This window comes from Erythrolamprus reginae, chromosome 1 (genome assembly GCF_031021105.1).
Source record: "Erythrolamprus reginae isolate rEryReg1 chromosome 1, rEryReg1.hap1, whole genome shotgun sequence".
Classification (NCBI taxonomy): Eukaryota; Metazoa; Chordata; class Lepidosauria; order Squamata; family Dipsadidae; genus Erythrolamprus; species Erythrolamprus reginae.
In genome coordinates, this window is record NC_091950.1 from 420,057,772 (window position 1) to 420,084,236 (window position 26,465).

At 43.3% G+C, this 26,465-nt stretch overlaps 1 protein-coding gene across 1 annotated transcript in view; it reads right to left on the bottom strand.

The window, feature by feature from the left end:
- Positions 1-26,465, bottom strand: part of YPEL2 (yippee like 2) — a 96,934-nt gene that overhangs the window by 25,681 nt on the left and 44,788 nt on the right. The window contains exon 2 of the mRNA XM_070742614.1: positions 7,248-7,553. Within this exon, the coding sequence (XP_070598715.1) occupies positions 7,248-7,364 (117 nt within the window). The 5' untranslated portion in view covers positions 7,365-7,553. The remainder of the gene's footprint in view (positions 1-7,247; positions 7,554-26,465) is intronic.

Genomic DNA, 26,465 nt, shown 5'->3' on the forward strand with positions numbered 1-26,465 from the left:
AACCCCAATTTAGAAACCAATCATACATACTAGCATAACATGCATAAATTTTATAAGCCTAGGGGGAGGGAAAGTGTCAATTCCCCCATGCCTGATGACAGAGGTGGGTTTTAAGGAGCTTACGAAAGGCTAGGAGGGTGGGGGCAACGCTGATATCTGGGGGGAGTTGGTTCCAAAAAGTCGGGGCCGCCACAGAGAAGGATCTTCCCCTGGGTCCCGCCAAACGACATTGTTTATGAAAGACAGGAAGGGTGGGGGGCCCCAGGGGAAGAGCCTTCTCTGTGGCGGCCCCGGCCCTCTGGAACCAACCCCCCCCCCGGAGATTAGAACAGCCCCCACCCTTCCTGTCTTTCGTAAACTACTTAAGACTCACTTATACCGCCAGGCATGGGGGAGTTGAGACACTTTTCCCCCTGGCTATTTTTTATCCTTTGTTTTATGTGTGGTATGAATGTTGTTGTTTGTTTTTTAAGTAATGATAGGGTTTTATATGCTTTTAATATTAGATTTGTTCCACTGTTATATTGTTTTTTATTGCTGTTGTGAGCCGCCCCGAGTCTTCGGAGAGGGGCGGCATACAAATCTAATAAATAATAATAATAATAATAATAATAATAATAATAATAATAATTTTCACCGCCCTCTTTTTGACTTGTGCAGTATACAGTTCCTCAATGGAAGGTGGGTTGGCAGCAATTGTTTTTTTTGCAATTGAGTTTGACCCTCCTGTCCTAGAGCAGGGGTCTCCAACCTTGGCAACTTTAAGCCTGGCGGACTTCAACTCCCAGAATTCCCCAGCCAGTAAAGCTGGGAGTTGAAGTCCGCCAGGCTTAAAATAGCCAAGGTTGGAGACCCCTGCCCTAAAGCAGTGTTTCCCAACCTTGGCAACTTGAAGTCCAGATATCTTCAATTTGCCACGGTTGGGAAACACTGTCCTAGACGATAATCAGATCGGGGACTGCAAAACTCTAAATAACCAGCAGATGGCAGAGAGAAGGATTTGGTGCTGCCCTCTAGTGGATTTCTGAAGTTTTGCAGCTCAGATCTCAAAAGTCCTATTTTCCAGGCTCAGCTAACAAATATTTCCCTTACGACAGGGGTCCCCAAACTTTTTACACAGGGGGCCAGTTCACTGTCCCTCGGACAGTTGGAGGGCCGGACTATATAAAAAAAACTATGAACAAATCCCTATGCACACTGCACATACCTTGTTTTAAAGTAAAAAACAAAATGGGAACGTACTATTTAGAGGGGGGAGAAGATCTGAAATTCATATATGTTTATGTTTTGTTTTTAATTTTCTTTTGTTAACATCTGATTGGCTATACAAGGTTTTCTTGGCTTATGAAAAATGTATAAAGAAAGAAGGAACTTTGGCATAATGGTTAATAAGTTAGAAATATAATTGGTATTGCACTTTTTGAAGGAACATTAAGGAGGGAATTTAATTAAAAGAAAATGAATGTAACTGGATGACAAAATTAGAAAAAAATCTTTTGCAACTTTTTTGATGATTGATATTAGTTACTAACAAAATACCGCATTTTATTCTTGGAAAATTAGATGGTATACTGTGTTGTTTGAATGTATGTTAAGAGAAAAATTTAAAAAAATTACTCACCCCCCCAAACAGTCCTTCCTTCCTCTGTCCCTCCATTCATTTCATTCTTCCTTCCTTCCTTCTTTCCTTCCTTCCTTCCTTCCCTCCTTCATTGCTCTCCACTTCTCCTTCCCTCCCTCTCTTTCCCTTTTCTTTCTTTCTCTCTCTCTTTTCCCTGTGCTCTTATCACTCACTGGTGGGCCGGATAAATGGCCTCAGTGGGCCGCATGTGGCCCACGGGCCGTAGTTTGGGGACCGCTGCCTTACGAGGTACTTTAATTGCGATCCGTCAGTTTGAAGGAAAGAAAAGAGAAGATGTAGGATGCCAGAAAAGCATTCTTGACATAGTTCCATAATCCAGTACATTGCTTATTTCTTCTAAAGGGGGAAACATATGGCATCAAACTACAACAAAATAGATTATTTGGTTAGAATGGTGTATGTCTGGGTGAACGGGCAGAACTAAATTTAAATGCGCAGTTCCAGATGCAAATTCAGGTAGTCCTCAACTTACAACCACAATTGGGGCCAAAACTACTGTTGCTAAGTGATGCAGTCATTAAGCAAGACATCATGGCACCATGCCCAATTTTAGGACTTGAGTGGTTGTTGATCAAATCACAGGGTTCTAAAGTGAATCTGACTTTGCTTGTCAGTAACTGGCTAGAAAGTTCACAAATTGCAAATTGAGACATTCGGATAGTGCAACTATCATAAATCAAAATTCCTGTGTAGGCATGCAACATCAGCAAACTGTCATTTATAGAGACTACCGTTGAACCCAGAAGAGGTTTAAAGACCATCTCTTTTCAGCGAGAGCACTGAAAATGTGCCAGGTTCCTAGTCCACATTATTTTTTTAAAGTGTTTAAAATAGTTTTTATTTTTCATATCAATGTGTGATGAGTTTGGTACCTGGGTGTCATACATTCCAATATGAATAAAACTAGTAAAGTTAGTCATATTTATTACATTTAATCAACTTATGTATTTCTATTAATAATACACATTTATAATAATAATAATAATAATAATAATAATAATAATAATAATAATTATTATTATTATTATTATTATTATTATTATTAGACTTGTATGCCGCCCCTTGATACGTTTTATGCTTAAGACTGTCCACCATTGTTGTAGTCCATCTTTGGACCCGTTCAATTTTGTCAATATCTTTTTGTAGGTGAGGTCTCCAGAACTGAACACAGGATTCCAAATGTGGTCTCACCAGCGCTCTATACAGCGGGATCACAATCTCCCTCTTCCTGCTTGTTATACCTCTAGCTATGCAGCCAAGCATCCTACTTGCTTTTCCTACTGCCCGACCACACTGCTCACCCATTTGAGACTGTCAGAAATCACGACCCCTAAAGCCAGGAGGTGTTTTTTTTTTAAAAAAATTGAAGACACAAACCAAAATTATTTATAGATAGTCCTCGACTTATGGCCAAGCATTGACCCCTCAGCATTTCCATTGCTCAATGATGACAGTGAACTTTGCCTCAGTTTATGGCCTTGCTTGCTGCTGGCGTTGAAAGAATCATTGCAGTGGTTAAATTAATAAGATGTTTGTTTGTTAATGGCTTTCCCCATTAATTTTGCTTGTCAGAAGGTCGCCAAAGGAGGGGGGGTGTCACACGACCCCTCCCCTTGGGACACTGTGACTGCCATAAATACGAGTCACTTGCCAAACACCTGAATTTTGATCGCGTGACCGTCAAAACCCTGCAATCATTGTTAAATGTGAAAGACGGTCATAATAACGTCGCTTTTTTCCAGAGCTGCCGTAACTTTAAACAGCCACCAAATGAACTGTTGTAAGTCAAGGACCAACCCTATAGTTGAGGCTAGCCGAAAACCCGGCCTCAGAAACGCTTCGAAAGAAGGAAACACTCCAGTTATTTCCAAAATCTCATCACCCGAGTTCTCCCAGGATTAAAAGCGCCACAAATTCCAGTCCACAATCACATTCTGAAGCCAATAACAATGTCCCTCCAGATGGAACCCACAAAGCTGCATTATTCACTCCTTAAATTTTCGCCCAGTCGCCATTTTGGCCAGAAAACAAAATGGAGCCACAACATTTAATTCTTCTTTTTACTAATCAAACCCAGGGGCCACAGAAGCAAAATCCAATTAAAGCCAGAAAATACAGTGATACCTTATCTTACAAACTTAATTGGTTCCGGGACGAGGGTCTTAAGACGAAACAATGTTTCCCATAGGAATCAATGGAAAAGCGATTAATGCGTGCAAGCCCAAAATTCAACCCTTTTGCCAGCCGAAGCGCCCGATTTTGCGCTGCTGGGATTTGCCTGAGGCTCCCCTCCATGGGAAACCCCACCTCCAGACTTCTGTGTTTTTGCAATGCTGCAGGGAATCCCAGCAGGGGAATCCCAGCAGCGCAAAAACGGGTGCTTTGCTGGCAACGGAAGTCCGGAGGCGGGGCATCCCAGCGGCGGCGGTGGGTTTGTAAGGTGAAAATAGTTTGTAAGAAGAGGCAAAAAAATCTTAAACCCCAGGTTTGTATCTCGAAAAGTTTATATGACGAGGCGTTTGTAAGACGTGGTATCACTGTAATAATAAAAAAATTAAAAATAATATTCACCCTTGCACCTACCAGAAACAAAAACACCCGAATGAACCCACAACAAAAATTTAAAAAAATATGGAAGTTTTACAAACGTTTTACTTCCCGGAGTGGATGTAAAGGAAATGGATAGAACCATCAAGCAATACATTTTATTTACCTGCTTGAAATAGAAACTACTAATAAAACTCTTTTCTTCCCCACTTCCCACCTCCAGCGAAACAATTTGTCAACACACGCTCACATAACAAAACCTGAACAACTCTTCCATGCAATGCAGGCAAGTCCTCAACTTATAACCACAATTGAGGGCAACATTTCTGTGGCTATGCGAGACACTTGTGAAGTCATTTTTTTTCGCTCCAATGTACCACCTTTTTCTTGTTAAGTGAATCACTGCTGTTGTTATAATTAGCAACATGGGTTAAGTGAATTCGGCTTCATTTACTGATTCAAAAGGGGGAGGAGTTTCACATAACCCATGACCCCTGGGGACTCTGAGACGGTCGTAAACATGAGTCAGTTGTCAGGCATCTAAATTTGGATCATGGTCATTAAAAGTGCCGTTGTAATTTTGAACGGTCGCTAAATGAACTGTTGTAAGTCGAGGACTCTCTATAGACTTTCCCCCCCCAAAGGAGACCCATAGAATGAGAATTTTTGGAGAAAAAACTTATCTCTGATGTTTGCATGCTGAGCAAGAGCTCAGATCTTTTTCCTCAAATTTGGCTCTTGATAAGTATAATTACAATGGATATATGTTTATACAATGGATATATGTTTATCCCAGGCATGTTTAACTGAATTGAAACATGCCTGGGATAAACATATATCCATTGTAAGATAAAATACAGGAAATAGTATAAGGGCAGACTAGATGGACCATGAGGTCTTTTTCTGCCGTCAGTCTTCTATGTTTCTATGTTTCTACAATTATCAAATTATTATTATTATTATTTTATTATTATTTATTAGATTTGTATGCCGCCCTTCTCCACAGACCCGGGGCGGCTCACAGCAGTGACAAAAACAATATACATTGACAAATCTAATAATTCAAAATCTAAAATAACACTTGTACATTTAAAAATGTAAAAGCAAAGAACCCCAATATAAAAAACATACATACAGTCATATCATGCACTAAAACTACATAGGCAGGGGGAGATGTCTCAGTTCCCTCACGCTTGACGACAGAGGTGGGTTTTAAGGAGTTTACGAAAGGCAAGGAAGATAGGAGCAGTTCTAATCTCTGGAGGGAGCTGATTCCAGAGGGTCGGGGCCGCCACAGAGAAGGCTCTTCCCCTGGGTCCCGCCAGACGACATTGCTTAGTCGACGGGACCCGGAGAAGACCAACTCTGTGGGACCTGACCGGTCGCTTATCCTGGAGGGGGAAGCACAGGGAGTCCTGGAGTTACAACCGTTTGAAGTTACAACAGCACTCATTACCATTTTTCACACTTACGACCATTGCCGCATCGCCATGGCTCATGTGATTTACCATTGGAGGCTTCAGTATTGAACAGGTGGGGGTTCCAACTTACCGGCACTACTGGTGCTAATGCATGCGCAGTTCTGGGTGACCATTGGGCGTGTGGGCGCATCGGAGCGAGATTTGGCTTCGGTGCATGCACAGAAACCAAATCTTGTGAAAAGATGCGTGGGCGGGCGGGATTTCAGCAATTTTTTGCAAAAATCCCCCACTGAAGATCGCCAAAATCTCACGCACGCATCCGTCATCACGTGAGATTTTCTTCCTGTGCATGCGCAGAAGCCAAATCTCACTCCGACCCATGCGCGCCCACCCGCTGGTTACCCAGAGATGTGCGTGCAGCTCTATTTCCGCTACTGGTGTGGCATCTCCCCCTCCGTTCCGCTAGGAACCCGATACTGGTACTGAATCACATCTATTCTGCCGCACGAATCCAAGCGACTGGTTAGGTCCCACAGAGTTGGCCTTCTCCGGGTCCCGTCAACTAAACAATGTCGTTTAGCGGGACCCAGGAAAAGAGCCTTCTCTGTGGCGGCCCCGACCCTCTGGAACCAACTCCCCCCAGAGATTAGAATTGCTCCCACCCTCCTTGCTCTTCCCCTGGGTCCCGCCAAGCGACATTGTTTAGTTGACGGGACCCGGAGAAGGCCAACTCTGTGGGACCTAACTGGTCGCTGGGATTCGTGCAGCAGAAGGCAGTCCCTGAGATAGTCTGGTCCGGTGCCATGAAGGGCTTTATAGGTCATAACTAACACTTTGAATTGTGACCGGAAACTGATCGGCAACCAATGCAGACTGCGGAGTGTTGGTGAAACATGGGCATATTTGGGAAAGCCCATGATTGCTCTCGCAGCTGCATTCTGCACGATCTGAAGTTTCCAAACACTTTTCAAAGGTACCCCATATAGAGAGCATTACAGTAGTCGAGCCTCGAGGTGATGAGGGCATGAGTGACAAGCAAAGTCAAGGGAGACACATAGAAACATAGAAGAATGGCGGCAGAAAAAGACCTCCTGGTCCATCTCGTCTGCCCTTGTACTATTTCCTGTATTTTATCTTAGGATGGATCTATGTTTATCCCAGACATGTTTAAATTCAGTGACTGTGGGTTTACCAACCACATCTGCTGGAAGTTTGTTCCAAGCATCTACTACTCTTTCAGTCAAATAATATTTTCTCACATTGCTTCTGATCTTTCCCCCAACGAACCTCAGATTGTGTCCCCCTTGTTCTTGGGTTCACTTCCCTATTAAAGGGAGCCAGATTCACTTTACAACCGTTAACAAACTTAGCTGAACAACTGCAATCATTCGCTTAATGACTGTAGCAACAAAAAAATAGAATTCTCGATTGGCCAAATGTGATTGGACCCATAAAGAATTTGCCTCCGGAGCAAAGGTTGTAAAAATGAGGCAAAACACACTTAACAACATAAATTTAATGTTTCAAATGTGGTTGCAGCTCGAGGGCTCTTTGTACGTGAAACCTCTGTTAACATTGTCCTGGTTTTTCAATTTCCCAGGGGCTCTAGCAATCCCCTCTGCTTGAGGACAACCTACCTTTGAAATGAGTTCATCGTGGTTGGCCAGGTGAGCCCTGCAATGGATGCAGCTGTACGTGCGATGGCACGAAGGCAAGTACGCTTGGAATGTCTTGGACCGCGTCATCTTCACCATTGGCGCCACCGAATGCTGCGTGAACTCGGAGGTGGCCCAGGAGGTCCTCCGGCACGACGGGTCGCAGGGGAAACACTGGAGCACACAGGTGAAGGCCGTGATTCGGCAGGGGGCCGGTGTGGCGCAGGCCCCACACACTGGCGAAGACTTTGGGATAACAAAACCGGGAGCCAACTGACCCACGTTAACCTGAGTGGATAAAAAAACGATAAAAACAAGAATGGGTTTTCCAAACAACAGTCATTGTGCACATTATATAGCATTAGTATTCAGACTTATATACCACTTCATAGCACTTTCACAGCCCTCTCTAAGTGGTTTGAAGAATCAGCCTATTGCCCCCAACAATCTGGGTCCTCATTTTTACCCGCCTCGGACAGATGGAAGGCTGAGTCAACCTTGAGCCGGTGGTGAGATTTGAACCGCTGAACTACAGCTAGCAGTTAGATGAAGTAGCCTGCAGTGCTGCACTCTAACCACTGCGCCCCGCCCCCCCCGGCTCTTTAACTTTCAGGGTTTCAGTTCTGAGTAAGGTATCTCAGGATGTTACCATATCAACCTTCACAGAGAGACCCAAGTAAGAGCCCTGGTAGCGCAGTGATTAGAATATTATTATTATTATTATTATTATTATTATTATTATTATTATTATTATTTAGATTTGTATTAGATATAGATATTATTTAGTTGGGGGAAAGATCAAAGGCAACATGAGAAAATATTATTTTACTGAAAGAGTAGTAGATCCTTGGAACAAACTTCCAGCAGACGTGGTTGGTAAATCCACAGTAACCGAATTTAAACATGCCTGGGATAAACATAGATCCATCGTAAGATAAAATACAGGAAATAGTATAAGGGCAGACTAGATGGACCATGAGGTCTTTTTCTGCCGTCAGTCTTCTATGTTTCTATGTATGCCGCCCCTCTCCGCAGACTCGGGGTGGCTCACAGCAGTGATAAAACAGTATACAATGGCAAATCGAATATTAAATCTAAAATAACAATTTTACATTAAAAACCTAAAAAAAACTTATATAAAAAAAACATACACACAAACATTCCATACATAACACTACATAGGCAAGGGGAGATGTCTCAGTTCCCCCATGCCTGACGGCAGAGGTGGGTTTTAAGAAGTTTACGAAAGGCAAGGAGGGTGGGGGAAGTCCTGATTTCCAGGGGGAGCTGGTTCCAGAGGTTCGGGGCCGCCACAGAGAAGGCTCTTCCCCTGGGTCCCGCCAAACGACATTGTTTAGTTGACGGGACCCGGAGAAGGCCAACTCTGTGGGACCTAACTGGTCGCTGGGATTCATGCAGCAGAAGGCGGTCCCAGAGATAATCTGGTCCGGTGCCATGAAGGGCTTTATAGGTCATAAGCAACACTTTGAATTGTGACCGGAAACCGATCGGCAACCAATGCAGACTGCGGAGTGTTGGTGTAACATGGGCATACCTAGGGAAGCCCATGATTGCTCTCGCAGCTGCATTCTGCATGATCTTATATTACAGATATTACAGACTAACTCTGCCCAAGGGCGGGGGTTCGATCCTGATTGGCTCAAGGTTGACTCAGCCTTCCATCCTTCCAAGGTCGGTAAAATGAGGAACCCAGATTGTTGGGGATGAAATGCAGACTCTAATTTGCTTAGAGTGGGCTGTAAAGCGGTATAAAGCAGTATATAAGTCTAAGTGCTATTGCTTGAGAAGGAAGAGAGGGAGGGAGGGACAGTGGGTGAACAGTGCAGTCAGGTGGTAGGGAAAGCGAGTAGAATGGTTGGCTGCATAGCTAGAGGTATAACAAGCAGGAAGAGGGAGATTGTGATCCCGCTGTATAGAGCGCTGGTGAGAATACAGTGTTCCCTCGATTTTCGCGGGTTCGAACTTTGCGAAAAGTCTATACTGTACCATGGTTTTTCAAAAATATTAATTAAAAAATACTTTGCGGGTTTTTTCCCTATACCACAGTTTTTCCTGCCCGATGACGTCATATGTCATCGCCAAACTTTCATCTGCCTTTAATAAATATATTTTTTTAATAAACTTTAATAAATAAACATGGTGAGTAATGATCTAAATGATTGCTAAGGGAATGGGAAATCGCACTTTAGGGGCTTAAAGTGTTAAGGGAAGGCTTGTGATACTGTTCACAGCCAAAAATAGTGTATTTACTTCTGCATCTCTACTTTGCGGAAATTCAGCTTTCACGGGCGGTCTCGGAACGCATCCCCCGCGAAAATCGAGGGAACACTGTACTGTGTCCAGTTCTGGAGACCTCACCTACAAAAAGATATGGATCGAATTGAACGGGTCCAAAGACGAACTACAAAAATACATCGTGGCAACCAAAACTGAATGCAGTATTCCAAGTGTGGCCTTACCAAGGCCTTATAAAGTGGTATTAACCCTTCACACGATCTTGATTCTATCCCTCTGTTAATGCAGCCTAGAACTGTGTTGGCTTTTTTGGCAGCTGCTGCAAACAGCTGGCTCATATTTAAATAGTTGTCCACTTGGACTCCAAGGTCCTTCTCACAGTTACTACTATTGAGTAAGGTACCCCATATACTTTGCCTGTGCATTTTGTTTTTCTTGCCTAAATGTAGAAGCTGACTTTTTTCACCATTGAATTTCATTTTGTTTGATAGCACTCAATGTTCAAGCCTGTCAAGATCCTTATATTTCACCACTGAATTTCACTTTTATTTTATTTATTTATTTATTTATTGGATTTGTATGCCGCCCCTCTCCGCAGACTCGGGGCGGCTAACAACAGTAATAAAGCAGCATAAAATAATAATCCAATACTAAAAACAGTTAAAAACCCATTATTATAAAAACCAAACATATATACAGACATACCATGCATAAAATTGTAAAGGCCTAGGGGGAAAGAATATCTCAATTCCCCCATGCCTGGTGGCAGAGGTGGGTTTTAAGCAGCTTACGAAAGGCAAGGAGGGTGGGGGCAATTCTAATCTCTGGGGGGAGTTGGTTCCAGAGGGCCGGGGCCGCCACAGAGAAGGCTCTTCCCCTGGATCCCGCCAAGCGACATTGTTTAGTTGACAGGACCCAGAGAAGACCCACTCTATGGGACCTAACTGGCTGCTGGGATTCGTGCGGCAGAAGGCGGTCCCTGAGATAATCTGGTCCAGTGCCATGAAGGTCTTTATAGGTCATAACCAACACTTTGAATTGTGACCGGAAACCGATCGGCAACCAATGTAGACTGTGGAGTGTTAGACTTTGTTAGATAGTGCTCAATGTACAGAACAATCAATGTAAACAACAATCACAACTCACTTTTTTGGAGTGCTGTATAGCTTTGAACGGTCACTACACTGTTAGGTCAAGGGCTACCTTTATTTGACCCTTTGAAACCGGATCAAGGCAACAAGAGGGAGAAACTGACTTGCCCCTGCCTGGAACAATCCGATCAGTTTTTTTTCAAAGGTGACCGGAATCAATTCCGGCTTTGCTGGAATTTCCCCACCATGATACCCATCGCAAGGGCTTGGTGGCTTTTGAACAACACAGGTTGGGCCAGGTCAGTGAATGCCCCAGGCTGCGGTTGCACAAAATATTGGACTGGGTTCATTTCAGCTCATTTTTTGCCTGGTCTGTTGGGCAATTCTGTCCTTGTGCTTTGATTAGGCTCCAGGATTCTGTGGCCCTGAGAAAAGCCACTGTGGAAAAAACTGAGGGAAGGAGGAGGTAGAAAGAAGAATGAAAGAAGGGAAGAGAAAAACAGAAAGGAAAGATGGAAGGAGGGAAGAAAGGAAGGATGAATACATGGAAAGTAGAGGGAGGGAGAAAGGAAGGAAGGAAGGAAGGAAGGGAAAAACAGGAAGGAAAGAGGGAGGGAGGGAAGGAAGGATGGATAAATGGAAGGTAGAGGGGGGAAGGAAGGAAGGAGGGAGGGAGGGAGGAAGGGAAAACAGGAAGGAAAGATGGAAGGAGGGAATAAAGGAAGGATGGATACATGGAAGGTAGAGGGAGGGAGAAAGGAAGGAGGGAAGGAAGGAAGGAGGAAGGGAGGGAGGGAGGGAAGGAAGGAAGAAGGGAGGGAAGGAAGGAAGGGAAAAACAGGAAGGAATGATGGAAAAATGGAATAAAGGAAGGATGGATACAGGGAAGGTAGAGGGAGGGAGAAAGGAAGGAGGGAAGGAAGGAAGGAAGGAGGAAGGGAGGGAAGAAAGGAAGGAGGGAGGAAGGAAGGGAAAAACAGGAAGGAAAGACGGAAGGAGGGAATAAAGGAAGGATGGATAAATGGAAGGTAGAGGGAGAAAGGAAGGAGGGAAGGAAAGAAGGAAGGAGGGAGGGAGGGAGGAAGGAAGGGAAAAACAGGAAGGAAAGATGGAAGGAGGGAATAAAGGAAGGATGGATAAATGGAAGGTAGAGGGAGGGAGAAAGGAAGGAGGGAAGGAAGGAGGGAGGGAAGGAAGGAAGGAAGAAGGGAGGGAAGGAAGGAAGGGAAATACAGGAAGGAAAGATGGAAGAAGGGAATAAAGGAAGGATGGATACATGGAAGGTAGAGGGAGGGAGAAATGAAGGAGGGAAGGAAGGAAGGAAGGAGGAAGGGAGGGAAGGAAGGAAGAAGGAAGGGAAGGAAGGGAAAAACAGGAAGGAAAGACGGAAGGAGGGAATAAAGGAAGGATGGATAAATGGAAGGTAGAGGGAGAAAGGAAGGAGGGAAGGAAAGAAGGAAGGAGGGAGGGAGGAAGGAAGGAAGGGAAAAACAGGAAGGAAAGATGGAAGGAGGGAATAAAGGAAGGATGGATAAATGGAAGGTAGAGGGAGGGAGAAAGGAAGGAGGGAAGGAAGGAAGGAGGGAGGGAAGGAAGGAAGGAGGGAAGGAAGGAAGAAGGGAGGGAAGGAAGGAAGGGAAAAACAGGAAGGAAAGATGGAAGAAGGGAATAAAGGAAGGATGGATACATGGAAGGTAGAGGGAGGGAGAAAGGAAGGAGGGAAGGAAGGAAGGAAGGAAGGAAGGAAGGAGGAAGGGAGAGAGGGAAGAAAGGAAGGAGGGAGGAAGGAAGGGAAAAACAGGAAGGAAAGACGGAAGGAGGGAAGCTGTTTTTACCCTCCCCAGGCGTTGAATTATGGGTGTGGGCATTCGTGCCTGCGCAATAGCGCACGAACATGATCTTTTGACATCCGAGGAAAAAAAGGTTGACCAAAGACGGGCTACAAGAATGGTGGAAGGTCTTAAGCATAAAACGTATCAGGAAAGACTTCATGAACTCAATCTGTATAGTCTGGAGGACAGAAGGAAAAGGGGGGACATGATTGAAACATTTAAATATATTAAAGGGTTAAATAAGGTTCAGGAGGGAAGTGTTTTTAATAGGAAAGTGAACACAAGAACAAGGGGACACAATCTGAAGTTAGTTGGGGGAAAGATCAGAAGCAACATGAGAAAATATTATTTTACTGAAAGAGTAGTAGATCCTTGGAACAAACTTCCAGCAGACGTGGTTGGTAAATCCACTGTACAGTAGATGAATTTAAACATGCCTAGGATAAACATAGATCCATCCTAAGATAAAATACAGGAAATAGTATAAGGGCAGACTAGATGGACCATGAGAATACATTCGGGACTGTCTTCTGCCACATGAATCCCAGCGTCTGATAAGGTCCCACAGAGTCGGCCTGCCCTGGGTCCCCTCAACTAAACAATGTCATCTGGCGGGACCCAGGGGAAGAGCCTTCTCTATGGCGACCCCGGCCCTCTGGAATCAACTCCCCTCGGGGATTAGAACTGCTCCCACCCTCCTTGCCTTTCGTAAGTTACTCAAAACCCACCTATGTCGCCAGGCATGGGGTAACTGAGTTGCCCCTAGGCTATGCTAAGGCTATGGTAGAATTGTGTACGGTCTGTGTGAGTTGTAGGGGTTTTTTAATAAGGGGTTTTTAATGTGTTTTTAGTATATTGGGTTTGTGACATTGTATTTTGTTGTGAGCCGCTCCGAGTCCTCGGAGAAGGGCGGCATACAAATCTAATTAATAATAATAATATGTCTATGCTTGTAGTCAGACTCTGCAAAAAGATCGCACAGACTGACTACAAGCATAGACATGATGCTGTGGCACAGATGATCCACTGAACTTGTGCCGGAACTACCATTTACCAGTGGCAAAGAACTGGTGGGATCATAAGGTGGGACCAGAATATCTCCGAGACCGCCTTCTGCCGCACGAATCCCAGCGACCGATTAGGTCCCACAGAGTGGGCCTTCTCCGGGTCCTGTCAACTAAACAATGTCAGTTGGCCCCAGGGGAAGAGCCTTCTCTGTGGCGGCCCCGACTCTCTGGAACCAGCTCCCCGCAGAGATTAGAACTGCCCCTACCTTCCTCGCCTTTCGCAAACTCCTTAAAACCCACCTTTGTCGTCAGGCATGGGGGAACTGAGATATCTCCCCCGGGCCTATACAATTTATGTATGGTATGCTTGTGTATATGTCTGTTTAATAATGGGGTTTTTAATATTTTATATTGTAAATTATTAGATTTGTTATAAACTGTTTTTATTGTGTTGTGAGCCGCCCCGACTCTATGGAGAGGGGCGGCATACGAATCTAATTAATTAATTAATTAATTAATTAATTAGATTCGTATGCCGCCCCTCTCCGTAGAGTTGGGGCGGCTCACAACACAATAAAAACAGTTAATTAATTAACAGTTAATTAACAATTAATTAATAAGCCCGAAAAAGTGGTCAAAAATGAGCAAGCAAAACTACTGTGGGACTTCCGACTTCAGACTGACCAAATTCTGAAGCATAACACACCAGACATTGTGATTGTAGAGGAAAAGAAAGTATGGATCATCGACATCGCAATCCCAGGAGACAGCAGAATTGAGGAGAAGCAGCTAGAGAAATTAGTGAAATATGAAGATCTAAAAATCGAGCTGCAACGACTCTGGCATAAGCCCGTGAAAGTGGTCCCAGTGGTCCTTGGCACGCTGGGCGCAGGGCCAAAGGATCTCAGCGGACATTTGAAAACCATTGGAATTGACAAATCTCCATCTGTCAATTGCAAAAGGCCGCTTTACTGGGATCGGCAAACATAATTCGCCGCTACATCACGCAGTCCTAGGTCCTTGGGAAGCGCCCGACTGGTGATGAAATACGAGATCCAGCAAAGTGATCTTGTTTGCCGTGTTGTACTGACATAATAATAATAATAATAATAATAATAATAATAATAATAATAATAATAATAATAATAAGAATGTCTTTTTCTGCCATCAATCTTCTATTTCCATGTTTCTAAAACTAGACCGATTTAGTTTGGGGACACTGGGAATAAAAGGAGCCAGAAAAATAGCTAGGATAGCCGTGATCAAAAAGGGAAGGGGGGGAGAGGCGGCGGGGGTGTTGCTATTTCCAGAAAACCATGCTCCCCCCCCTCTATTACCCCAGCCACAGATGGAAACCAGAAGCCTGGGGGCCTTTAAATAGCTCATTCCAGCCCACATTCCCAAGTTATTAAGAAGCCAAGCAAAACAGCTGTGGACAGAAAAGTGTGGTTTGTGTGTGTGTGTTTCTCTTTGGTTGCTTGTGAACAAACCTACATCAATCCCCCTCCGGTCCACCTTTTTGCACAATCAAGTCAAAGTACATTAGGATCAGTAAGGGGCGTACATAAGTGCAGTAGTGTGCCTTTCGTCCCCTGTCCAATTGTCTTTCCTTTCTCTCATACTGTATATCATATATATTTTCTTCCTTTCATATATCTTCTCTTCTATTTTCACTTTTATTCTTATATATATTACTTCATGTTTATTTTCTTCCTATGTATTTGTGTATTGGATGGATGAATGAATGAATGAATGAATGAATGAATGAATGAATGAACAAGCACACCTGATTTCCCCACCACACTTCTTTTCAGGTAGGTGTGATTGAGTGTGAGAGTGTGTGTGTGATATTTCACAAAAAAATATACCGGTAGTCCTCGACTTATGACCATCATAGACCCTGGCCACTATGGTTGAAAGTTGTCATGTTATAAAGCCACATCATAAATGTGACTTGATCCCGATTTTGACAGGTAGTCCTTGACTTAATGACCGTCCAGTTAGTCACTGTTGGAAGTTGTTACAATAGCATCAGAAAAAAAGGGATTTATCCCATTTTTTTTCACACACACGACTGTTGCACATCCCCGTGATATGATCAAAATTTGGACGCTTGGCAAGTGGTTCGTGTTTATGATGGTTTCTGTACCCAGGAAGTGGAAGTCCACCCATCTTAAAGGACACTGGCCGGGGGATTCTGGGAGTGGAAATCCTCTTATCTCCAAGTTGCCAAGTTTGATTTAGATATTGATCAGCTTCTGATCAGCACAGGGGAAGGAATTAAGACTCCTGCATGAAAGCGCAACCAATTTCTCTCGGTGTGAATGTGTATGTGTGTATATCGAGAAATACAAGTTCCTTGTGGTTTATTTTCTTTCCCACGAATGTGCCACAGGACTGTCACTCCGTGGCATCTTTCCAATGTGGCCTGATGGATACTTTGCTGAATTTCGTGCAGCCGCCGCCAAATTCTCCACCAAATATTTTCTCTTTGCTTGCCCGTTTTTCAAATTACATCCGTCCTAATGGATTTTTCCGAGATGTCATGTCAGCCACGCAACTTCTCAGCAAGCCATTGTTTCCCTGCCACAATTGTGTTTGCCAAGGACAACAACAGCCAGGCAAAGTTCAAACCTCAAAGGATCTGAAACAAACGACACTTAATAGCCCTTTTCCATTGGTTATTTTCTTTTTCTATTTCGTAGAGAAAAACATAGAAACATAGAAGATTGACAGCAGAAAAAAGACTTCATGGTCCATCTAGTCTGCCCTTATACTATTTCCTGTATTTTATCTTAGGATGTGTTCTGTCCGGCTCTCTGGTAGAATCCTCCCAAAAATTCACAGGTACAAATTTCAGACACACACACACGTTTGAAAATTCAAAACAATGTTCTTTATAATGAAAATTCACTTAAACCAAGCCCTCTTTTGGTATAGCAAAGAGCCCTTGTCTCCAAACAAACTGGTAATTTAAGCATAACACACCCTTATCAGTCCTGTGATACTTAGCTTGCAGCTGTGAGGCAATTCACAGTCCTTCTTCTTTCACAAAGTGAAACACCCTTTGCTCTGGTTTAGTTTCAAAGCAGGGGAAAATCAGCACACAAAAGGTCAAAGTCAGTAAAGCAGTCACGAAACACAACGATCAGATAATCCTCCACAATGGCCAAACCCACAGGCTGCTCTTTATAGCAGCCTCACTAATGACCACAGCCCCACCCAAACACAGGTGGCCTCATTTTCTTTGATAACAATCTCTCAGTTGTTGTTGCTTATGCATCGCTCTCCGCATGCGTGGCTGTATCATTAACTCTTGTTCTGAATCCAAGGAGGAGCTAGATAATTGATCTCCTTCTGAGCTGTCTGCCACACTCTCCTCCTCCCTGTCACTCATGTCTTCTTGGTCAGAGGAGCCTTCATCATCAGATTCCACCGGGGGCAAAACAGGCCTGCAGCATGTGGATGTCTCCCCCACATCCACAGTCCTTGGGGCAGGAGCTGGGCCAGAGCGAACCATAACAGGATGGATATATGTTTATCCCAAGCATGTTTCAATTCAGTTACTGTGGATTTGCCAACCACGTCTGCTGGAAAGATGCAACAACTGAATTGGGCCTGGAAGGAAAATTGCAACACCGAAGAATCCAGCTTGGAAAAATTTTAGAGGTTAAAAAATAAATAGGGCCTGGGGAAATCATAATTAAAAGCATTGAGATAGGAAAATAAGCTGCTTACAAATTGAGCACCGTTTGGCTGTTCAGCACTGAATCCTCCTATTGGTAGACCTCGAACCTACAACCACAATTGAGCTAAGCCAGACAATTGTTCAGCAAGTTTTGCCTCGCTTTAGCCATAGCTATTAAGTGAATTGCTGCAGTTCTTAAGTTAGTAACACCTGCATTCCCTTAATCCTATTTGTTGCTTTTCTCTGCACTCTTTCTAGAGCTTCCACATCAATAATAATAATAATAATAATAATAACAACAACAACAACAACAACAACAACAACAACAGCAACAATAACAAAAAAGCCAGAATTGAAAAGTCAACAGACGATCCAAAGTGCAGACTCTGTAAAGAAACAGACGAAACATTCGATCACATACTCAGCTGCTGCAAAAAAGATCGCACAGACTGACTACAAGCATAGACACGATGCTGTGGCACAGATGATCCACTGGAACTTGTGCCGGAACTACCATCTACCAGCGGCAAAGAACTGGTGGGATCATAAGCCCGAAAAAGTGGTCAAAAATGAGCAAGTAAAACTACTGTGGGACTTCTGACTTCAGACTGACCGAATTCTGAAGCATAACACACCAGACATTGTGATCGTGGAGAAAAAGAAAGTATGGATCATCGACATTGCAATCCCAGGAGACAGCAGAATTGAGGGGAAGCAGCTAGAGAAATTAGTGAAATCTGAAGATCTAGAAATCGAGCTGCAACGACTCTGGCATAAGCCAGTGAAAGTGGTCCCAGTGGTACTTGGCACACTGGGTGCAGTGCCAAAGGATCTCAGCGGACATTTGAAAACCACTGGAATTGACAAAATCTCCATCTGTCAATTGCAAAAGGCCGCTTTACTGGGATCGGCACACATAATTTGCCGCTACATCACAGTCCTAGGTGCTTGGGAAGCGCCCGACTGGTGATGAAATACGAAATCCAGCATAGTGATCTCGTTTGCTGTGTTGTATTGTTGATAATAATAATAACAACAATAGAGTTGGAAGGGACCTTGGAGGTCTTCTAGTCCAACACCCTGCTTAGGCAGGAAATCCTACACTACTTCAGACAGATGGTTATCCAACATCTGCTTAAAAACTTCGAGTGTTGGGGCATTCACAACTTCTGGAGGCAAGCTGTTCCACTGATCAACCATTCTGACAGTCAGGAAATTTCTCCTTAGTTCTAAGTTGCTTCTCTCCTTGTTTAGTTTCCACCCATTGCTTCTTGTTCTGCCCTCGGGTGCTTTGGAGAATAGGTTGACTCCTTCTTCTTTGTGGCAACCTCTGAGATATTGAAACACTGCTATCATGTCTCCCCTGGTCCTTCTTTTCATCAAACTAGCCACGCCCAGTTCCGGCAACCGTTCTTCATGTTTTAGCCTCTAGTACCCCAATCCTCTTTGTCGCTTTACACTGTGACGACCAAAACTGGATCCATTACTCCAAACGTGGCCTTACCAAGGCATTATAAAGTGGTATTCTATGCAAGCAATTTGCTAAATATTTGCAAAACAGAACTCCCTCCGGTAAAGGGAAAGAAGGGAAAGGAAGGGGTAGGGGTAGAGAAGAGATTTGAAAGGGTCTTGGAGGTCTTCTAGTCCTGTGATTTTCAACCTTTCTTGAGCCGTGGCACATTTTTTACATTTACGAAACCCTGGGGCACATTGAGTGGGGGGAGGGCTAAAAAAGTTTGGACAAAAAAATTATCTCTCTCTCTCTTCCTCCCTTTCGCTCTGTTTCTCTCTCCCTCCCTCTTTCTATCCCTTCATCTTTCTTTCTCTCTCTCTCCATCCCTCTTTCTTTCTCTTCTTTCTCTGTGTTTCTTTCTCCCTCTTTCTTTCTCTGTGTTCAGTTCTGGAGACCTCACCTACAAAAAGATATTGACAAAATTGAACGGGTCCAAAGACGGGCTACAAGAATGGTGGAAGGTCTGAAGTATAAAACATATCAGGAAAGACTTAATGAACTCAATCTGTATAGTCTGGAGGACAGAAGGAAAAGGGGGGACATGATCGAAACATTTAAATATGTTAAAGGGTTAAATAGGGTTCAGGAGGGAAGTGTTTTTAACAGGAAAGTGAACACAAGAACAAGGGGACACAATCTGAAGTTAGTTGGGGGAAAGATCAAAGGCAACATGAGAAAGTATTATTTTACTGAAAGAGTAGTAGATCCTTGGAACAAACTTCCAGCAGACGTGGTTGGTAAATCCACAGTAACCGAATTTAAACATGCCTGGGATAAACATATATCCATTGTAAGATAAAATACAGGAAATAGTAAAAGGGCAGACTAGATGGACCATGGGGTCTTTTTCTGCCGTCAGTCTTCTATGTTTCTATGTTTCCTTCCTTCCTCTCTTTTTTGCTCCCTTTCTCTCTCCCTCCCTCCCTCCCTACCTCCCTCTATGTCTTTCTCTCTCTCTCCTTCCCTCCCTCTCTTTCTCTCTCTCTCTTGCTTTCTTTCTCTCTCTTGCTCTCTCTTTCTTTCTTGCTTTCTTTTTCTTGTTCTCTTTTTCTCTCTCTTGCTTTCTTTCTCTCTCTCTTGTTCTCTTTCTCTCTCGCTCGCTCTTTCTCTCTCTTGCTTTCTTTCTCTCTCTCTCTTGCTTTCTTTCTCTCTTTCTCTCTCTCTTCCTTTCTTTCTCTCTCTGAGCTTCGCGGCACACCTGACCATGCCGTGGCACACTGGTTGAAAAACACTGTTCTAGTCCAACCAGGGGTGGATTTTAACTTATCTCGCTGCTTGGTTCACTTCCTTCCATGCCACGTGGCTGTGCTGCGCATACTCTTTTGTACGTGCGTGCATGCACAGTGCTAAAAACCCAGCACCTGCACATGCGCAGAATCAAAAACCAGCTTCTGCGCATGCACAGAAACGAAAAACAAGATGGTGGTGCCTATGGCGCCACCGAGGGAGCCGTTTCGTGGGTATGGCCATTCCCAGTTCTGCGAGCAGGGGGAAATTCCCACTACTAGTTCTAAAGAATCAATCCGAACTGGGAGGAACCCACCACTGAGTCCAGCTCCCTACTCAGGCAGCAAACCCAGTAATGAGCTGCTGCCCCCACTGGGGAGGGGGAGGGGATGCAGAGGGGGGTAGTAAGTTTATGCCCTATTTATTGAATACTTAATAGTTTTGTTATTGTCCTTCCTTCTCTAGTATGATCCTTAATTACTTTTAAAATAGGAAACAATCAAATAGTACGTTTTTACCCATAAATGTTTTAATCATTACCTAGAACTGAACTTTGATAGCAATGAAATAAAATTGAGCTACTTGCCTAATCTGTTATCATACTGAACCTTGTGGGTTCAGTACAAAACCTTCAAGTGGGACTGTGCTGCCAAAACTGAACGTTTGGTTGATAAGTTTTTCTTTTAAATTGTTTTAAAATTGTAGTATTAATTGGATTTACATTATTGTTTTGTTTTTATATATGCTGTGAGCCGCCCCGAGTCCTCGGAGAGGGGCGGCATACAAATCCAATTAAATAAATTAAACATTAAAAAATAAAATAATGCTGCGTATCATTTGTCCTTTTTTGTGGCTATTCAAATAATGGGACTTCATCAACTGAAAAAGAGTCCAAGCACTTATTTGAAAACTTATCTTGGTTGGTAAGCCACTCCCACCCAGTCACATGACCTCTAACCCACCCACCCAGTCACGATTGTCAAGCCTCTCCCACCTTGTCACATGGCCGGCAAACCACTCCTACCCGGTCACATGACCATCAAGCCACACCCACACAATAAGCCACGCCCACAGTGTGGTAGTAGAAAATTAGGCAGCCCTTCACTGAGCAAACCCTATTCCATTTCAGGCAAAGATTTTCTAGGTTTTTATAATGGGTTCATTAGGGTTATAACTGGGTTTTAATCTACTGTTGATGTTCGACTTTTTTAAAACTATTGTACTATTGTATTATTTTTTATTGTGATAAGCCGCCCTGAGTCCTATGGGACTGGGCAGCATAGCAGTCGAATAAATTAAATTAAATTAAATTAAATTAAATTAAATTAAATTAAATTAAATTAAATTAAATTAAATTAAATTAAATTAAATTAAATTAAATTAAATTAAATTAAATTAAATTAAATTAAATTAAATTATCAAATTGCTCCAATTGAACACAAGAACAAGGGGACACAATCTGAAGTTAGTTGGGGGAAAGATAAAAAGCAACGTGAGAAAATATTATTTCACTGAAAGAGTAGTAGATCCTTGGAACAAACTTCCAGCAGACGTGGTTGGTAAACCCACAGGAACTGAATTTAAACATGCCTGGGATAAACATCTATCCATCCTAAGATAAAATACTGTACAGGAAATAGTATAAGGGCAGACTAGATGGACCATCAGGTCTTTTTCTGCCATCAGTCTCCTATGTTTCTATGTTTCTGAAAATATCCCAGACTTCATTTCCCAGAATTCCTTGCCAGAGTGGTCAACACAGTGGAGTCCATGCCATCTGGAAAGCATCACATAGAGAACGCAGGGGTAAATAAATCTTTTAGTCGAGACTCCTGGGTTTTTCCTTTCCCGTCTCCTGCGTTTCGTTTGCAGCCTGCCTTTGTTTGTGTTGTAGCTGAAACGCTGTTCCCTGGCCCAAAATACACAATTATTGCAGCCGGTATTTCTAAACGGTGGCTGAGAGCCCGCTTCGTCCAACCGGCTTAGCGGCGCGGATTCATTTGTGCGGTATTCTTCAACTGGGCTTTGGACAAGAAAAAAATTAGAACTGAGTTTGCACAAACTTTGCAAAACCCAAGCTAAACATGAACATACCCTAGATAAAATCCAGCCAGGGTCTGGGGGGGGGGGGTTGAGTGGCAGGTTTCGAGAGTCTAAAATAGAACCGAAATCTTTTTTCCAAACGTTGGATTACAGGAATAACATTTGGAGACCATCCAGACGAGGTTAGCAGGACAAATGCCAGATAACTAAATCCAGGTTATCTGTTTCCAGATGTAACGCAAACAACAGCTTTGTTGCGCTGCTGGTAGTTTGCGGATGATGGTGTCGAAAGTTTGTGCAAACTGGCTGAAGAGAGACTGCGAGTTACGGCCACAACTGAGCCCCGAATTGTTACGTTGCCAAATGGAACATGGATTAAGTGAGTTTTGCCTACATGGTGGACCACATTCAGTTTGAAATTATGGACATAAAGATGAATATGGTTAATGAAAATAAAATGCAAGAACTGGTGAGACGATGGGATACGGTTAGAGGTTACACGGCTAGTAGAATTCGAGACCAAGCTACAAAGAATAAATTGGAATTACTTTATAATATGTAAACAGATAGGTTGATATTGGTTTAAATTGTTATGTTTATTTATTTATTTTTAGAGTTGAAAGGGACCATGAAGGCCATCGAGTTCAATCCCCTGCCCAAGCAGGAACCCTATAGCACACCAGTCAAGTGGCAGTTCAATCTTCTCTTTAAAATGTCCAGAGTGTTGGAGTTCACAACATCCGCTGGTAGGTTGTTCCATTGGTTGATCGCTCTGACCGTCAGGAAGTTCCTCCTTATCTCCATGTTGAATCTCTCCTTGGTCAGCTTCCAGCTGTTGTTCCTCGTCCGGCCCTCTGGTGCCCTGAAGAATAAAGTGATCCCCTCCTCTCTGTGACATCCCCTCGTATACTTGTAGACTGCTATCATGTCCGCTCTGGCCCTCCTTTTCTCTAGGCTATCCATGCCCAGTTCCCGCAATCTCTCTTCGTAAGTCTTGGTTTCCAATCCTTTAATCATCTTGGTTGCTCTTTTTTGCACCTTCTCCAGAGTTTCAATGTCTCTTTTGAAGTGTGGTGACCAGAACTGAACACAGTACTCCAGGTGTGGTCGGACCAGGGCGTAGTAGAGTGGTATTAAGACTTCCCTGGTCTTGGAGTGTATTCCCCTGTTGATGCAGCTTAGGATTGTGTTGGCTTTTTTAGCTGCTGCTGCACATTGTTGGCTCATAGAATATAGAGTATACCAACGATGGCAAACCTTTTTGCTCTCGGGTGCCGAAAGACCATGCGCACGCAAAATGCTCCATTGGTCCTTTACAACATTTGAACCTGTCCAGATGCTAACATTTGCAAAGCAAGTAAAAATCTGGCAAGTATGAGAAGATCTTTGTGAAGTTTCTGAAAGATGCCCCAGTTAATTCATGATCCACGAGCCACGTGCGTGAGTGCCGACACCCATAATTCAATGCCTGGGAAGGGTGAAAACACCTTCCCCCCCGACCCCCAAAGGCCCTCTGGAGGCCAGAAACGGCCTGTTTTCCAACTTCTGGTGGCCCCAGTAGGCTGGTGTTTCGCCCTCCCCAGGCTCCAAAGGCTTCCCTGGAGCTTGGGGTGGGTAAAAACGCCATCCTCCGTCCCCCTGGAATCTCTCTGGAAGCCAAAAACACCCTCCCAGAGCCTCTGTGTGAGCCAAAAATCAGCTGGCCAGCACACACGTGTAGAATGGAGCTGAGCTAGGGCAACCACTCATGGGCCAGCAAATATGGCTCCGTGTGCCACCCATGCCATAGGTTTGGCATCACTGGACTAGGGGGTGACATGATAGCAGTCTTCCAATATTTGAGGGGTTGCCACGAAGAAAAGGGGGTCAAACTATGGTCCAAAGCTGCTGAAGGCAGAACAAGAAACAATGGATGGAAACTAACCAAGGAGAGAAACAACCTGGAACTGCAACGCTCTCTACATGGGGCTACCTCTGAAAAGTGTTCGGGAACTTCAGATCATGCAGAACGCAGCCGCGAGAGCCATCGTGGCGCTTCCAAGATTCGCCCACGTTTCTTCAACAATCCGTGGCCTGCATTGGCTGCCGATCAGTTTCCGGTCACAATTCAAAGTGTTGGTTATGACCTTTAAAGCCCTACATGGCAATGGACCAGATTATCTCCGGAACCGCCTGCTACCGCACGAATCCCAGCGACCGATAAGGTCCCACAGAGTTGGCCTTCTCCGGGTCCCGTCGACTAAACAATGTCGTTTGGCGGGCCCCAGTGGAAGAGCCTTCTCTGTGGCGGCCCCGGCCCTCTGGAACCAACTCCCCCCCGGAGATTAGAACTGCCCCCACCCTCTCTGTCTTTTGTAAACTACTCAAGACTCATTTATACCGCCAGGCATGGGGGAAGTTAAGATATTCCTTCCCCCTAGGCCATTACAAGTTATGCATGGTATGTTTGTGTGTATGTTTGGTTTTATAATAAGAGTTTTTAGTTGTTTTTATTATTGGATTGTACATGTTGTGTTTATTATTGTTGTTAGCCGCCCCGGAGAGGGGCGGCATACAAATCCAATAAATAATAATAATAATAATAATAATAATAATAATAATAATAATAATTATTATTATTATTATTATTATTATTATTATTATTATTATCTAAGGAGACATTTCCTGACAGTGAAAACAACTAACCAGTGGAACAACTTGCCTCCAGAAGTTGCTAGTGCTCCAACACTGGAAGTTTTTAACGAGAGATGGGATAACCATTTGTTGAAAATAGTATATTACAGGATCTTCTGCTTGAGCAGGGGGATGGGCTCTAGAAGACCTCCAAGGTCCCTTCCAACCGATGTTCTTCTCTGCAGCAAAACCTTTGTTTCGGAGGGTGAACTTGAAGCTTCCAAAGCTTTTGTAGAATATCTCGATCCTTACACTGCACTGTGCAATTCTGCAGACTTCACCTCTCCTTAACGAAGACAGGCTTAGTTTAAGGCGCTTACTCCTTTAATCCCCAAAATACATCTGCCACAAGACCCATAATGGGGCAATCTATCCCAAAGAAGAGGACTATAATTAATTAAACAGATCAACCTTCAAATTAAGGACATTCCTTGAGGTAGCCCTTGAGCTAGTAATTACCAGGGGTAGCTGACACAACCCACCATTATACCCAAGCTGTTGGATGTGGGATAAATGAATAACTGATTATGCCTACATTGGTCTTAAGATAGATGGATGGATGGATGGATGGATGGATGGATGGATGGATGGATGGAGAGAGGGGGGGAATGAATGGATGGATGGATGGAGAGAGGGGGGGATGGATGGATGGATGGAGGGGGGGGATAGAGAGGGATAGCTAAATAAATAGATAGAGGATAGATAGGTAGGTAGGTAAGTAAGTAGGTAGATATACTGTTCAAAAAAATAAAGTGAACACATAAATAATACATCCTAGATCTGAATGAATGAAATATTCTCACTGAACACTTTGTTCTGTACAAAATTGATTGTGCACAGCAGCATGTGAAATTGATTGTCAATCAGTGTTACTTCCTAAGTTTATTTATGTGTCAAATGTGGAGACCACACATCTCACACATGAAATAACTCTGGACAGTATATAATTAATACACCAACTTTAATAACTGTTCGGTTCTGCAACCCAACAAGACCGATACAGATTTCAGAGTATAATCAGAACTGCAGAAAAAACTATTTATTTATCTATTTATTTATCTATTTATCTATCTATTTATCTATTTATTTATCTATCTTTTTATCTATTTATCTATCTACCTATTTATTTATTTATCTATTTATCTATCTATCTATCTATCGACCTACCTACCTTCCTACCTACCTACGTATTTATTTATTTGTTTGTTTGTTTGTTTGATTAGATTTGTATGCCACCCTTCTCCGAAAACTCGGGCCGGCTCACAGGATACAGTGTAAAAACAAAACACATAAAACAAATCTAATACATTAAAAAACTACAGCTAAAACCCCAATACATTAATCAATCAACCAATTCAATCACACCATGCTGCCAACCTGACTTCATTGAGGACCTGTATACTGCATGAGTCAAAAAGAGGGCGGGGGAAATATTTACTGACCCCTCGCATCCTGGACATAAACTGTTTCAACTCCTACCCTCAAAACGTCGCTACAGAGCACTGCACACCAAGACAACCAGACACAAGAACAGGTTTTTCCCGAACGCTATCACTCTGCTAAACAAATAATTCCATCAACACTGTCAAACTATTTATCAAGTCTGCACTATTGTTACTATTAGTCTTCTCATTGTTCCCATCACCTCCTCCCACTTATGACTGTATGACCATAACTTGTTGCTTGTATCCCTATGATTTATATTAATATTGTTTGTTTCCTGATTGTTTATTGACCCCTATGACAATCATTAAGTGTTGTACTTCATAGTTCTTGACAAATGTCTCTTTTCTTTTATGTACACTGAGAGCATCTGCACCAAAGACAAATTCCTTGTGTGTGCAATCACACTTGGCCAATAAAGAATACT